At 39.2% G+C, this 15,575-nt stretch overlaps 1 protein-coding gene across 1 annotated transcript in view; it reads right to left on the bottom strand.

Moving 5' to 3' along the window:
- Nucleotides 1-2,090: 2,090 nt before the first annotated feature.
- The window catches only part of LOC145355593 (mucin-6-like), a 32,189-nt gene continuing 18,704 nt past the window's right edge, over nucleotides 2,091-15,575 (bottom strand). Inside the window, exons 10-17 of the mRNA XM_080207843.1 lie at nucleotides 13,659-13,797; nucleotides 13,454-13,546; nucleotides 13,287-13,359; nucleotides 13,066-13,203; nucleotides 9,242-9,397; nucleotides 7,886-7,980; nucleotides 4,001-4,127; nucleotides 2,091-2,341 (exon numbers count right to left, since the gene is read on the bottom strand). Of these exons, the coding sequence (XP_080063969.1) occupies nucleotides 2,091-2,341; nucleotides 4,001-4,127; nucleotides 7,886-7,980; nucleotides 9,242-9,397; nucleotides 13,066-13,203; nucleotides 13,287-13,359; nucleotides 13,454-13,546; nucleotides 13,659-13,797 (1,072 nt within the window). The remainder of the gene's footprint in view (nucleotides 2,342-4,000; nucleotides 4,128-7,885; nucleotides 7,981-9,241; nucleotides 9,398-13,065; nucleotides 13,204-13,286; nucleotides 13,360-13,453; nucleotides 13,547-13,658; nucleotides 13,798-15,575) is intronic.

Genomic DNA, 15,575 nt, shown 5'->3' with positions numbered 1-15,575 from the left:
TGAGACAATCAAAGTCAAGATCACTGGATGATGAGAGTAAGGTGAAACAGAAGATTCCCAGTGGCCCAGAGATGCAGAATGTCTACAGATCATGGTCAGCCATCAAGGCCTCCACAATCAGCACCAGCAAAGAAGTGCTTGCTCTTTCAAGTAGGAAACATCATGACTGTTTCAATGAGAATAAGCAGGAGATCCAGGAGCTGATAAGCCTCAAGCACAAGGCTTTTCTGAACCTGAAACAGCAACTTAATTCAAGAGCCAGGAAGCAGCCCTACAGATGGCTGAAGGGTAAGGTCCAGCAAAAAACATGCACCCAAAAGAACAAATGGTGGGTGGGTAATGCACAGAAGATCCAGCCATTTATCTGGCAGCAAAGAGGCAGGTTGATCTCCCGTCCTAGGGTAGAGCTAATGATCAGGATAGCTGAGGTGTCACCTTGTGCAATATTTCAAAGCCATCTTGAGGCATACAAGATGATCAAAGGATTGGATAGGGTGGACAAGGAGAGCCTTTTACCTCGGATGGTGATGGCTAACACAAGGGGACATAGCTTTAAATTAAGGGGTGGTAATTATAGGACGGATGTCAGAGGTAGGTTCTTTACTCAGAGGGTAGTAAGCTCGTGGAATGCCCTGCCTGCAGCAGTTGTGGACTCACCAACTTTAAGGGTGTTCAGATGGTCAGTGGATAGGCATATGGATAACATCGGAATAGTTTAGGTTAGAGGATCATTAGATTGGTTCCACTGGTCGGCGCAACATCGAGGGCTGAAGGGCCTGTACTGCGCTGTAATGTTCTATGTATGTTCTATCTCGACCTTTTGGCTAGGATGGAGCATTGGATTGGGCCTGGGATGGGGTGCAATGCCTTATCTTGTCAGCTTGCATCTTGTTTGTTTCCCTTGTGGGGACCATGAATTGGATTGAATTGGAATTTGGATTGAATAAAAATTTGAAAGGAAAGCAGTTAATAGGGTTTGAAATGGATATTAAATATCTAGAAGTTTAAGTTAAAGGGGTGAACAGGTGTTGCAAATTGATTTTTTCGATTATACTCTAAATATATAAAAACAAGTTAGCCACTACTGAATGCAAGAGTATTAGAGTAGAGAAGTAAGCTCTAAATACTGAAGCATTTCAGTCTCAGCATCATCTTCATAGCCAGGGCTTGGGAGTTTTCTCTGACTAAAGATTGCTTGGAGTCTGGGAAAGACAGAGTGAAAGTAGCAAAGGAAATAAGATGTCTGGTATCACGTTAGTGCCTAGCTGAATTGTCCAGATGAATTCATTTTAATTGAATAAAATACTAAAATTCTAAAAATGCATCTGGACAATTCTGGTTTTCAAACAATTGATTTTGAATCTGCCTGTATTAGTATAATTTCCAGACAATATTAAAATCCCCTGCACAATGTTCACTAAAGATTCTAGGGAACTATAGGATGCCAGGAATTTGGATACTGGCATCTAATAAATCCATAAAGTTAAATGTGAACATTTAATATTTAATGTGTCCTAATATTTAAATGAAAAGACAATAATTATCTTCGGGTTTACATATTGTACAGAAGTCAACGATTTTTATGAATTAGAAGCAATTGGATTAGGTTCGTGCAAGCAACCAAAGGCATCCCTGAAAAGCTAAATATGCCACTAGACTGAGAAGAACATTTAATTTTTGTCCCTAAATCTCAAGTTAATTTTTAAACATGTTTAATTACACTTTGGTGTAAAATGCAAGTTACAAATATGAGTAGTATTTGAACATCACTTACACAAGGCAAATTTAAATTTTGGCATGACTTGGCACACTGATTTTGATTTTCAGAGTCAACACAACTCAATAATATTTTTCCAGCACAATCTAAAGAAGAAAAAGAGACCATCAGGTGGCAGTAAAAGTTTAATTTTTGTGTGTCAATAGCTTTGAATGTAACAAACAGAAAATAGATTACCTTGTTTGAAATTGTCAGATATTGTGTTGGAACAGGTGAGAGTTCCACTTCTGCAAAAGCTGCACAATGGAAAATGTAATTTAATTTTATACTGCTCATTACTTATGCTTAATGTGTTTATGTGTAAGGAAACTACTTACCAAATGGCACCTTGAATAGCTGCATTATGTCCATGTTCAATGATAGTGTCAGCAATATAACATGAACATTTTGTCTTGTCAACACATTTTCCATTATCATTCAAGTATGTTCCTTCAGGGCAGCCACAACCACCGACTCGGACATCAACAACATCACAAGTAAAATCATGTTGCATTAATGATTTACAGGTCTGGTTGCAGGCTCTCATGTCATATCGAAACACTTTGTTATCAGGACAATTCACTCCTACAAACAAATAGCATCAGCATCACTCGTAGAATTGTAATAAAAATCCACCATAAATTTAATCCTAATGAACACAGGAAAATACAGCATTGATACAGAATTGTGCTTGAATGAGGAATGCATTAATCCATACTTTCTTGCACATGAATAATTGAACTTAATGGAGCTTGAATTAATTTGATCAATTCGAAAATATTCAAACGTGAACTGATTCCTCAAAAGATGTTATGCATTTTAGAAACTATTGAGATTTCAACTCATTTAAAACCCACCCACTTGCACAACGTTAAAATCTGGCCCTATCTGTTATTATCATTTTCATAACCTAATCCAAGTTTCCCCTATTGTTAACACCTGATGTAAAATCTTGTCAGCAATTCTTTTGAAAATACAAGTGCAAAACAGATGCAGTTAAAGTTGTCTGCATTGAAAGCAAGCAGTTAAAGCCACTATGTCCCCAAGGTCCAGTTCTCTTCGCACAGTTTCTGATTTTACTGAGGTCATCTGATCTGGCACATAGGACATTGAGAAGGCAATATTTGGCAGGGTCCCACTAATATTTTAAACAGAGGTTTGTGTGCAGGTGCCATTGTGGTTTTCTTGTTGGATCAAGATAGTGGATGGAGGAATCAGTACCAGAAAAGGACCCAAAAAGGTAATTTTTCAACTTTGCTTTGCTTTCCACGGGTGCCTCGGAGAAGAATTGTTCCTTTGGACACCACTTTGCTCCTCCAAGCAACACAAAGGAAATGCTAAAAGTTTAGACCTTCGATGTTAAAGTCTTGTTAACATTTGCTAATGTCATGACAATTACATTAAGGTGAAGAGAAACAATTGATGGATATTAATTATGTTTGAGCACATTAAATAGGTGACAGCTGGGAGATTGGGTTGGATGGAAGGAAAGCTGTGGAATTAAAAAGTCAATAAACGCTCAATAAAGTAAAGCCTGTGTCTTAGTTCCAGCTTCACCAACCTGTAGTAGCTTGGATCTAACTAAAATTCACTACCCCACACCTCTTTCCCTGAATTGTGGTCCCCCTCCAGGTGTCTTACCCAACAGCCAGACTTCTCTGCTGCATATGTTATTCAACTCCTCATGTTTCAATAATTGCCAGTAGAAGACAATGGGCCTTTGCAAATTATGCCTGGGAGTTAGATTTTCTACGTCCTCAAGCTTGCTTAGTCAGGGTGGTCTGCAACTCAACCTAGGCCCTAACTGCCTTGAATGAATTTAGTTTCCTGGTTATATGGAATCATAACATCATAGAATCCCTATAGTGTAGAAGGAGGCCAGTTGGCTCATCAAGACAACAATCCCACCCAGGCCCTTACCCATAACCCTACATATTTACCCTGCTAGTCCCCCTGACACTAAGGGGCAATTTAGCATGGTCAATCTACCTAACCCGCACATCTTTTAGTTTGGGAGGAGACCGGAGCATCAGAGGAAACCCAGGCAGAACGTGTAAACTCCACACAGTCACCCGAGGCTAGAATTGAATCTGGGTCTCTTGCACTGTGAGGCAGCAGTACTAGCCACCATGCTGCTGTATATATTGGTAAACATTTTACTCTTTTAGTTGCAATTTCTATATAACATTGTTAGTATGCTGATGCTATAATACTACTTTCCTTATAGTAAATGAGATAACTTACTGCATATATCTTTTCTCCAGCCAGACACAGAAATACCTCTTGAAGCACACTCATGGGCATATGCTTCAAATGCTGAGCAGATACAGTCATCAATGTTCAAGCAGATGCATGAGGCAGCCAAGCACATCTGAGGAAATGGGCAAATTTACAGGAATTATTTCTTAAGCTTTTATAAACTCTGAAATCTCAGCTTTTTTCTTTAAATTCAAATACACATTATGGCACACAAGACAGAGCAACTAGCAGAGACTTTCTCAGAAGGTAAATAGTGATGGATTGGTTTCTGTAATTGAAGAATTGGTAACGCGAAGCGTAGACTCAGGAGTGTAGTTAAGAAAATGCAAGAAGAAAAGCAGTTTTTTTTCCAGAGGGTTCAGTATTAGGAAATGGAATACTTTATTACAAACAGTCATTGGGCCAAGGACATTTGAAGGAATTGACCAAGAGTATATGGGATGAAATGGCAAATCACAAAGCTTCTTTGCCGAGCATAGCCATGGACCTCTGTACAATGCTCTTTCAGAACCTCGTACCCGGAGAGAGACAGAGAAAGATGGGGCAAGATTACAGTGGTCACCATTTCTACTACAATAATAGATGAATAATAGCCAATTTGGAAAATCTGATAAATGTAATTTGTAAAATGAGTAGTGTGTTTGAGAGATCTGATAACAATCTCAGGCACTGTGTTAAGCTATGGTATATAGGAGAATGAAAATTGTGCAGTGTATTCTGAAGCCACAATGTTTGGTTCTATTTATTAAATCAATAAAATATTTGTAAGAAGCTGCTGTCAAATATTATTTTCCAACTGCATATTCAGCTGCCTCATCCTTCTTTAATTCTTGCCACTATTTCAGAACACGGAGACAGGATGAACTTTTCTGTTCCATTTGAATAAATCATGGTGGAATTTCATTTAACCACCTTTGCTCCATATTTCTGATAGTCTTACCAACTGAAAAATTTAGAATCTGATTCATAATATTTTTTGATTGACTCAGCTTCCTTCTTGGGTGACAGAGTTCCAGATATCCATTGCCCCTTGTCTCTGTTGTTCCTCTGCATAACATAATTCCAATTTTGCTTCACTTTCCACCTTGGGTATCTATAACCTTCCTAAATGCAAACTGTGTCTGTCTTCTCAGGTGAATATAAAGAATTAACTTATGCTGTTTAGAACAGCAGGGCTGTTATCCTCATGACCTGGGCGACCTTTATCACTCAACCAGCCCTTCTAAAACAATTTATCTGGATGCCATTTCAATGCTGTCTGAGACACTGCTGAGCACAATTTGGCTGCTTCCCTTTCTATACAACAAGTAACTACAAATAAACATATTTCATTGCTAGTCATATCCTATAATAGATCTCGAGGTGGAAAAGTTGCCATTTTATCCCAAGTCTTTCTACCTTTGCAAGTCTGTCTGTAGCACAACATTGTCAAGGATGTGCATTGCTACCGTATCTACAAATCTACTTGAAGTAAACACCAAACACCCTTCAAATGACTCAAAAACAGAATAAACAGTTAACATACTTAGTGTGGTCTTTAATCATCAATATGAACAGGAGAAGCCCATTCACCTTTAAACCCTGTAAAAGCTTTCAGCAAGGTCCTTGTTGATTTTGACCCCAACTCCATCCACCTGCATTGGCTCCATATTTTTCAATAGCTTTGACTAGCCAAATATATCAATCTCTGATTTTAATTATGAATCTACTGCTTTTTAGAGAGAGAGAGAGAGAGAGAGAGAGAGTTCTTGCTACCCTTGCTGTGAAAAAGAATTTCCAAATTTCCCTCTGGAATGGTGGCATGACAATGGAAAACTGTGACCAAATGAAAGCTACCCACAGCTTCATCAACTAGCCAGGGGCATATTGAAGTGTTTTTAATAGAATACAAGGAACAACATTGGCCAAAGCTAGATACCAACAGTCACTTAATGTCTGGTATTGTTTGTGACCACTTTTCTAGAAAAGTCTATACTGCAGACCTGCTCAGAGATGATGCACGGAATTCCACATCAAACAGAGATAATTGAAGGGCAGGCATTAAAAATGCAAGGTGCTGGACTTTTACCTCACTGCAATTCTGTGGAGAAAATGGGAATGCTACCCAGCCAATTACATAGGAACATAGAAACAGGAGTATACCATTAAGCCTGTTGAGCCTGATCTGCCACCATTCATGTAAATCATGTCTGATCATCTACCTCAATACCATTACCCCATGCTATCCCCATTTGCCTTGGTGTCATTAGTCACCAGAAATCTATTGATTTCTGTTTCGTTTGCGCTCAATGATATTTCCACAGCCCTCTGGGAGAGAGAATCCTAAAGATTCACCATCCTCTGTTTGAAGAAATTTCCCCTAGATTCATTAGCCTCTGAATGAAGAAATCCCTCCTCATCTCATTCTCAATGGCCTGCCCCTGCTACCACCGTTCCCCCCCCTCCCCCGCATTCTGAAACGCTGTTCCCTCGTTTTAGACCCAACAGCCGGGGGAAACATCTTATTTACGTCCACCCTGTCAAGTTCTGTATGAATTTTATAAGTTTCCATTTTTGGGCAAGACACGGTCATAAAATACCGCCCTTAACTGCTGTTTCAAGAGGAATTAGGGATGGACAAATGGGTGATACAAGCTGGCCCAGCCAGTGATACCTACATCCCATGAACAAATTAAAAAGTAAGATTTGGTATAAGATAGGATATGAGAAGATTTATTTGCAGTCAGCCACCAGTGATGTTTATATATTGAAATGAGATTAATGCAATGACTTCAGCAAATTTCTGCAGGTGTATATGGACGTACACTTTAGGAACAGGAGTAGGCCTTTTGGCCCCTTCATAGCTGATCTTATGGTGGCCTCAACCTCACATTCTGCTTATCCCCAATTACTTATTCTGTCTGTACAAAACGTAAGAAGTCTCACAACACCAGGTTAAAGTCCAACAGGTTTACTGTGAACAGAACTTCCACTCACCTGATGAAAGAGCAGCGCTCCAAAAGGTTGTGCTACCAAATAAACCTGTTGAACTTTAATCTAGTGTTGTGAGACTTCTTACTGGGCTTATACCAGTCCAACGCCAGCATCTCCACATCATGAACAAACTTTGACAGCTATTCTACTTCCAATCCTGATATGTTTGTTACACATACCACCTCGAAATCATAAATGATTATAGAATTTAGGCACATACTTAACATGTATGGATTTTTTGTTTGCTTTGATTTTTACTTTATATTCCATACATATGATCTTTTTGACCTAGAATTTGGTTATTTTGTGTCTCATTCTGATCTGAAGTGCCTTGGGACATCTTAACTTGTTAAAAACACCACATAAATACAAACTGTTGTTATTATACTGCTTGGAATTGTACAAGTCAATACATCCCCTCTGATAACAGCGTGATGGTCTAGCACCAGCATACTGAAATGCCAAACTGAAATTGAGAAACCATAGGCTATAAATCCACCCTGAAAGACATTAACTGCTTGGCAGCGCTTGTTATCAACAGTTAATATGGCAGACAGACACAGCCATTGGAGCTGGAGAACAAGACACAAAGTTTAATATTCACTCTCCATATAATTGAAATATTTCTCAAAATGAAAACCACAACCACAAGAGATGACAAAGAGAAAAGGAGGGTTGTCTGAAGGACTCAGGAGTGAATAAATGTGCTACCTAGTGGCTACAATACAGAATTGCAGAGTTACAGATTATAGTCTGTCACAACATGACAAACCTCAACTCATTCAGTGTAACCTTCACTGAATGCAGGTCCCAGGTGACTTTTCAATCGAATATGGAAAGAAATAGCAAATTTAATAATAATATTTGCACTTGAAAAGGCATAGGCAGAATTCTCACCTCATAGTATCTCCTGTAATTCACTGTGGTATGACACACAGCAAAATCGCCACCGGGCCTTTGTAATCGGGAGCAATACTGTTTGGCATAGTTTTCTATGAGATAAATTTCAGATATGATTTGAATTTCTTTCACAGATCAAAAAGTAATTCAACAATGCTATAGCTTTTTTTAAATTGGTGACTTTGCAACATTACCAGCATTCACCTAAGGGAGATTGAAGCCATGATAAGCTTATGAACTGTTGTATAGTGCAACAAAGTCATTTAATATAATGATGGATATACATAGCCCTCATCATTGGAGACATGTTCAAATCAGAAAGAGTGAAATTATAGCAAACACATTCAAAAGCTGCTTTTAAATCTGTGTTTTTTGCAGCATCAACTCCTGTCATATGGGTCTTGTGCACAACTCCAAAGTAAGCTTGCCAGATTTTCTAAGACCCTAACATCCTATTACATCGAGCTTCACACCAGCTAAATAGATGGCTTGACACTGGGATTTCAGAATAAGGTGAACTGGTTGGAGCATTTTCTACACTAAAGATGATACATACATATAGGCAAGATGTGGCTGACATTGTCTGAAACAGATAGAGAAGATTAATAGATAAAAGGATAAACTAGATCAGAAGAACATCAGAGGTCCAAAGGGCTTCTGCTAATCTCCTGCCATAGATTCAGTCGAAAACTGGCAGAATCCAGCAGAAAAATGGCAAATCTGTGATGAGTGAGACCCTAACACTTCCTACAATTTTGCAAAGCTCATTGATAGGAAAGGAACCTCTTATTGCATATTAAAAGACAAGCATCGTCAGAGCCTGGGGCAGGGGCTTCAAATGCCAGGAGGTTCTGCTTTCCCAGGCCATTTGAGACTCTATCAGAATAATATAAAAAACAATGGGCACGTGGGAAGATGAGGCACCAATGTGGTGCAAGGTGAGGAGGATACTATTCAGGCAAGAAAGCAGCCTGGGTCTAGAAGAAAGGAATGTTTTAAAGAATCCAAATCATAATGGCTACAGCAAACCTCACCCACATCCATCCCCAGAGGGAATGGAGGCTGACCTGATCAGGAAAATGGGAACACAGTGTCACACCGTCAGGAACTGAAAGATCATACATCTAACCTAAATCCACTTCAGTACAAAGTTCATTAGCTCTTCAGCATCTTTCATCCTGTAAATCACAACCCATACATCTTATAACACCAGTTAAATATCAAAGTAACAGAGTCACTGGAGTCAGGTATGCTGCCACAAATACTATTAAACTGCATCATGTTAACAAACATAAAGCTCTCATTACAAAAATGCATAAGAGAACAAAAAAGTCTTTTGAGACAAAGTGTTACCATTTTCTGAACTGAGACACAGAGGAGGTGCAGTTATTTCATAAGTACACCGTGCAGCCTTCCAAGAATGAGCGAACGCAGTTGCCAGTGGTTCCACAATATTTTCTGATGATAGAAAATCATCATCCATTTTGTCATTGAAGTTGCCACATAACCCTGGAAAAGAGAAAAATGTTCAACATTAGAATATATAAATCTCCACCACTGCATCATCCTAAGTGCAGTCATTGATCTTCAGAGCTGCATGGACATCAGACTGTAACATTTACAAGAGGTCAGTGCACTTCGGGGAAGTCAGAGAGATGCTACAGACTAGAAACTGGGAATGAAACAAAATAAAATTGCTTTATAACAAACAAATTCAAATGGAAATTTAGAAGATGCGTTCCAAATTATGAAGGTGTCAAAAGGGTGGATAGGGAATAACTGTGAATTCTGGCAGGAGGTTTTTAACCAGAGGACATAGATTTAATATAATTGTCAAAAATACCATGGGAAGTTTGGGATTCTGTTTTATTCAGAGATAGCATGATTTTGAATGTACCATCTGAAAAGATGATGGAAGGAGGTTGATTCAGAAGAAACTTTCAAAAAGGCATTAGATAGATATTTAATAAAATCAAGGGCAAGAAGAAAAGAGCAGGGGAGCGGGACTAATTGGCAAGTACTTTGAGAAAGTTGCCACAAGCACGGTAGACCAAATAGCCTCCTGTGCTACATGCTCCGTGATCAAGGAGAAAATAGCGAAGCATCTTGAGCAGAATTGTTTGGTAGAGCAGACGCAGCACGGTTTCGTTAAGGGGAAGTCGTGTCTGACGAATTTATTGGAGTTCTATGAGGATGTGTCTAGGGCGGTGGATAGAGGAGAGCCGGTGGATGTGGTCTTTCTTGATTTTCAGAAGGCGTTTGACAAGGTGCCTCACAAGAGGTTATTGCAGAAGGTCAGGGGGCATGGAGTGGGGGGTAGGGCGTTAGCGTGGATAGAGGATTGGTTGTCAAATAGGAGGCAGAGAGTGGGGGTCAATGGGTGCTATTCGGATTGGCGGTTGGTGACTAGTGGAGTGCCCCAGGGGTCGGTGCTGGGGCCTCAGCTATTCACCATTTATATAGATGATCTGGAGGAGGGAACCAAGTGTATGGTGTCGAAATTTTCTGATGACACCAAGATTGGTGGAACGGCAAATTGTGCGGAGGGTGTGGAGAGTCTGCAGAAGGATCTAGATAGGCTGGGCGAATGGGCCAGGAACTGGCAAATGGAATTTAATGTTGGCAAATGTGAGGTTGTCCACTTTGGTAGGAATAATGGTAGGAAGGGCTATTACTTGCGTGGTGAAAAACTGCAGCATGCGACAGTGCAGAGGGACCTCGGGGTCCTTGTGCATGAGTCGCAAAAACCCAGCCTGCAGGTGCAGCAGGTGGTCAGGAAAGCAAATGGGATGCTGGCCTTCATAGCGAGGGGGGTTGAATATAAAAGTAGGGAGGTCTTGCTGCAGCTGTATAGGGCACTGGTGAGGCCGCAGCTGGAGTACTGTGTGCAGTTTTGGTTGCCGCACTTACGCACTTTTGGCCTTGGAGGGAGTGCAGAGGACGTTTACTAGGCTGATTCCGGAGTTGAGGGGGTTGAACTATGAGGAGAGGCTGAATAAACTAGGCTTATACTCGTTAGAGTTTAGAAGAATGAGGGGAGATCTCAATGAGACGTATAAGATGTTGAATGGGATGGATAGGATAGAGGTGGAGAGGCTCTTCCCGCTCAGAAAGGACAGTAGGACTAGAGGGCACAGCCTCAGGATAAAGCGGGGGTGGTTTAGAACGGAGTTGAGGAGGAACTTCTTCACTCAAAGGGTGGTGAATCTCTGGAATTCTCTGCCCGTTGAAGTGGTGGAGGCTGCCTCGCTCAATATTTTTAAGATGCGGGTTGATAGGTTTTTGATAGGCAAGGGGATTAAGGGTTATGGGGAGAGGGCGGGAATGTGGAACTGAGCCACGACAGATCAGCCATGATCTTATTGAATGGCAGGGCAGGCTCGAAGGGCTAGATGGCCTACTCCTGCTCCTATTTGTTATGTTATGTTCTTATTCTAAGTCACAAAAAAGGATTACAAAGAACAAAATGAGAAATAGTTAGCAAACTGGTGTTTGACCTCTATGATGTAGGTTTAAAATGAACTAATACCCTCTCTGTTAACTGTATGAGTTCCCCATTAAATAAGCTGAGAGTTGATTTAACGCAATTTCTAGTGGGTACAAATTCAAAGATAAATTAACACTTCCACTCAGGTTTTCTCTTTATTCTTTCAGGGGAACTGAACGTCACTAGCAAGACCAGCAGTTGTTCCCCATCCCCAATTGCCTTGGATTTAGTGGCTCATTCAGCCATTTCAGAAGGCAGTTAAGAGTCCATACATTGTAGTGGGTCACATGTAGACTTAACTGGGTAAGAACAGTAAATTTCTTTCTCTAAACAGCATTCATGAACCAGATGGGCTATTTACAATAATTGATGACGTTGTACTGAAGCTGGCTTTAAATGACAAATTTACAAATTGAATTTAATTCCCACCAGCTGCCGCAGTGGGATTTGAACCCATTCTTTAAGGAACCTCTGAATTACTGATCTAGTGACATTACCACAACACCACCATTTTCCTGCATGCAATAAGCAATGCTATTCTGAGGTAATAATGCTATTCTAAGATTGGCTTTTCTATTCCTTTGTGCTTCATGAGAGACAGGCTTTTGTTTCTCGCACTCCTGCATTTGGATTGACCAAAACCAAAGAGCACAATTGCATTGGCCGCGAGGGATTTTAAACCCAAGACATCAAAGAAAATTTGAAGCTAAGCTGACACCTACCTTTACTTTAAACTACACTGCCTGGAGTTGTAGACATCACTATCCAATATATTGGACAGACATCCAATATATTGCAACTTCTCTTGAGGTATGTGTGACCCAAAGAATTTTGAATGTATTTAAATATTCCTCCTACTCCCTCACCATGCCAATTATACCAGCCACTACTACTCTCACCTCACTGCCTAAGATTCCAAAGATTTCCCATGCTTATTTCAAAGTAATCAACAATTATATTCTTTAGCTAATTTTTGCAGCTAAATTGTAATGCAGAAGATAAACTTTGTGCGATAGCGTAAAGCAGATGCTAGTGAATCAACAGTCCATTTTACATCTCTCCCAACTTCATTGATTTCAGTGATATAAAACTTATTACCACCCATTTTACATTATTGCACAAAGTCAAAATCTATTTTTTAGTCATAGGAGCAGAGATAGTTATCACTTTTTAGTGCTATAGTTGTATTGTTCATTTGTTTATTTTTCATTGAATTGTATACACAGAGAAGTATGCATCTCAATATTTTTTGTCAACATCATCTGGTCCAGTTATCCACTTTGTTGCTCCATCTTAAGTGACTCTATTATAGTGCAGGATTATAAGAAATACGAACATGATTAGGTCATTTGACCCTTCAGGCCTGCTCCACCATTCAGTAAGATCATGGCTGATCTGACTGTTATCTAAACTCCACACTTTCCTGCCCTTTCCCTAGATCCTTCGACTCCTTTGTTGGTTTAAAACAGTCAGCCTTGAATATATTCAATAAACCAGCCTTCAGTGTTCTCTAGGAAAAGGAATTCCAAAGACCAAAAATCCTTTCGGGGAAGAAATTCCTTATTTCCATCTTAAATCGGAGACTCTTTATTTTTAAACTGCACACCCCACTTCTAACTTCCCGCCAGAGGGTATACCTTCTCAGAATGAGTGAGGTTAACATTATCAGTAAATTACGTGTCAATTGTACCTTTCACGAGTCCTTTCACATTATTAGGCAGTGAAATATAAAGCTGTGCAATCTGAGTAATTTGTAGCTGCATTTTGAGCCCAGTTTTTGTTGCTATTTGAATGTAACTCGGGGACTGATGAAAGATTTTAATGCCATCTGCAGAAGTAAAAGTAAAACAAAGTTAAACTCAGGTTGAAAAATGTATTCCCTTATCTTGAAGTATAAAAAAGTTATCTTACTTTGCTTCAATGGGAGTTTAATTAGATTTCCATTAACCTTGACGAGGCCATTCTTTCGAATGAGATATTCTGTCTATAAAGGACAAATAAAGATTGTCTTGCATCATTTGAAAAAGAAAATTTATCTGTCAAGCAAGTTTGTAAATGAGCAATTTTAAAATACTTGCCTCAGCGTGAGTGTATGAAACACTTTCCAAACAGATCTGTTTATGTCCTCCCAAACATGGATGCATCTCAATCTTGACTAACCACTCATCTGTCTAAATAGTAATTGAAAAAGCAAATCTCAAACATTGATTCAGCTGGCATTCTTATGTGCATGTTTTTAAGTAACTAGAGCTGCAGCAATCAATTTAGGAAAAGATCACTTACAAAAGTAGCAATATATGAACAGTCTCCCATCAACTGATATGTTTGGCCATCAAATGTTGTAATATGATTTCCTTCTTCAAATTTGCACATTCGAGGGCAACTAAGTGAAGAGCAATCCCATTCTCCACTTACACAGGTGCTGAAAGTACAAGAGAATGCATTTATAACCAATTTCAGTAGAAATGTTTGAAAACGTATTTGATGAACAGTATATGGTTTGAGTTGGCCTCCATTACCATATTTGGCAGAAGTCAACTTTCGTTTCTCCATGTGAGTAAACAGATTGATTGAACGTACAGGGACACTCTGTTTTCATGATACATCTGTCTGTTTTGTGTATGTTGTCAAGAACAGTCCCTGAAGGATAAAATAATTATCTCAGTTAAAAATTACATAGCTGATTTAAAGATGTGGAGCACACTCCAACTTGCTGGAATACAAACAGAAAGCAGTGAAATACTCGACAGGGCTTGCAGCACTTACGACTAGTTTAATGCTGTCTTCAAAAAGCAATTCGATTTTCTTACAAAAAGCGAAGTGATTTATTGTGTTTGTGAATTTAAATTTATTGGTTGATTAGTATGTATTCTGTCAACAGCTGGTGTGAAGCTATGTTACAATCAAAAGTGAATTATGTGATAGTTCTGATCAGTGGCAGATTAACTACCACCTGGACCCCTAGGCTGAGGTTTAGTAAGGCCCCCTGACCTTGCCCCCTGCCCCACTCTTCACTGAATAGAATAAAGTGACATTAAGTGACGTTAGATAACTTATATCATTGTACTATGCATAACGTACTACATGTATAATATCATATGAATCAATTACAACCCTTTTATTCATTTATTTTTCATTTTCTTTATATTTGTACTTTAAAAAGCTTCAGTGTTTTTTTGGTTTACAGAAGTGTCAATAACAGCATGTAAATCAACAGATCGAAGCATGTCTGATTCAATGTGCATGAGTGCCAAATGATTAAGTTTCTCATTGCTCATTGTTGAGTGCAAATAGATTTTGATCCTCATCAGTGCCGAAAATGAACACTCACCTGAACAGTTAGTGATCATTAGGACAGATAAATTCTAAAGCAAATGTATGTATTTGGATACACCTTATGCAGTCAATCTCCTGTCAGAGCTCGATACATCCCAGTGTTACTACGTAAGGGTGAATGTTGAAAAAAGTACTATGTGTAACTAACTATGCACTAAAATAAGTATGTATACATGTTATAGCACGACAATAAACGCTTTGTTGCATTTATTTTGTATTTATTTGTATGCAGCGCAAGTCCGGGGGTGAAGTTCCTCTATTTATAGGTATTTGTTACATTAATTCACCCAAGGGGTATAGTTATGAAAATGTATTCACCCTTAAAAGGATTAAACCAATTTTTTTTGCTTTCAGGCCTCCCTCTCTTTCAGGCCCCTTGGCGTAAGCCTACTCAGCCTAATGGTTAATCCACCACTGGTTCTGATAAATCCTGAATGTTTATTGATTAGAGGTGATTTTCGATTTCCAACATGTTAGGTATTATGCCTCACTAGAACTCATTAACTTTATTTTTCCTTTCAGATCAACTGCTGCATATGCCCAACAAATGTTGAATGGTTGCTTGAAACTATACTTGATTTGAAAGCATTTGCATTAAATTTGGCTTCACAACAGGTTGAGAGAGAAGCAAACCTCCTTCTGTCATAAAAACAGAAAAACGCAGCATGCCTGCAGCAAATGTGGAGAGAGAAACAAAGTTCACATTTCAAGAACATAAGAACGAAGAGCAGGAGTAGACCATCTGGCCCTTCAGTCTGCTTTGCCATTCAATAGGATCATGGCTGATCTTTTTGTGGACTCAGGTCCACTTACCCGCCTGCTCACCATAATCCTTAATTCCTTTGCTGTTCAAAAATCTATCTA

The sequence above is a fragment of the Carcharhinus amblyrhynchos genome, chromosome 19 (genome assembly GCF_965287045.1).
Source record: "Carcharhinus amblyrhynchos chromosome 19, sCarAmb.v2.hapA, whole genome shotgun sequence".
Taxonomy (NCBI): domain Eukaryota; kingdom Metazoa; phylum Chordata; class Chondrichthyes; order Carcharhiniformes; family Carcharhinidae; genus Carcharhinus; species Carcharhinus amblyrhynchos.
The sequence above is the reverse complement of the archived record's forward strand: the minus strand, read 5'-3'. Positions and strand labels throughout refer to the sequence as shown.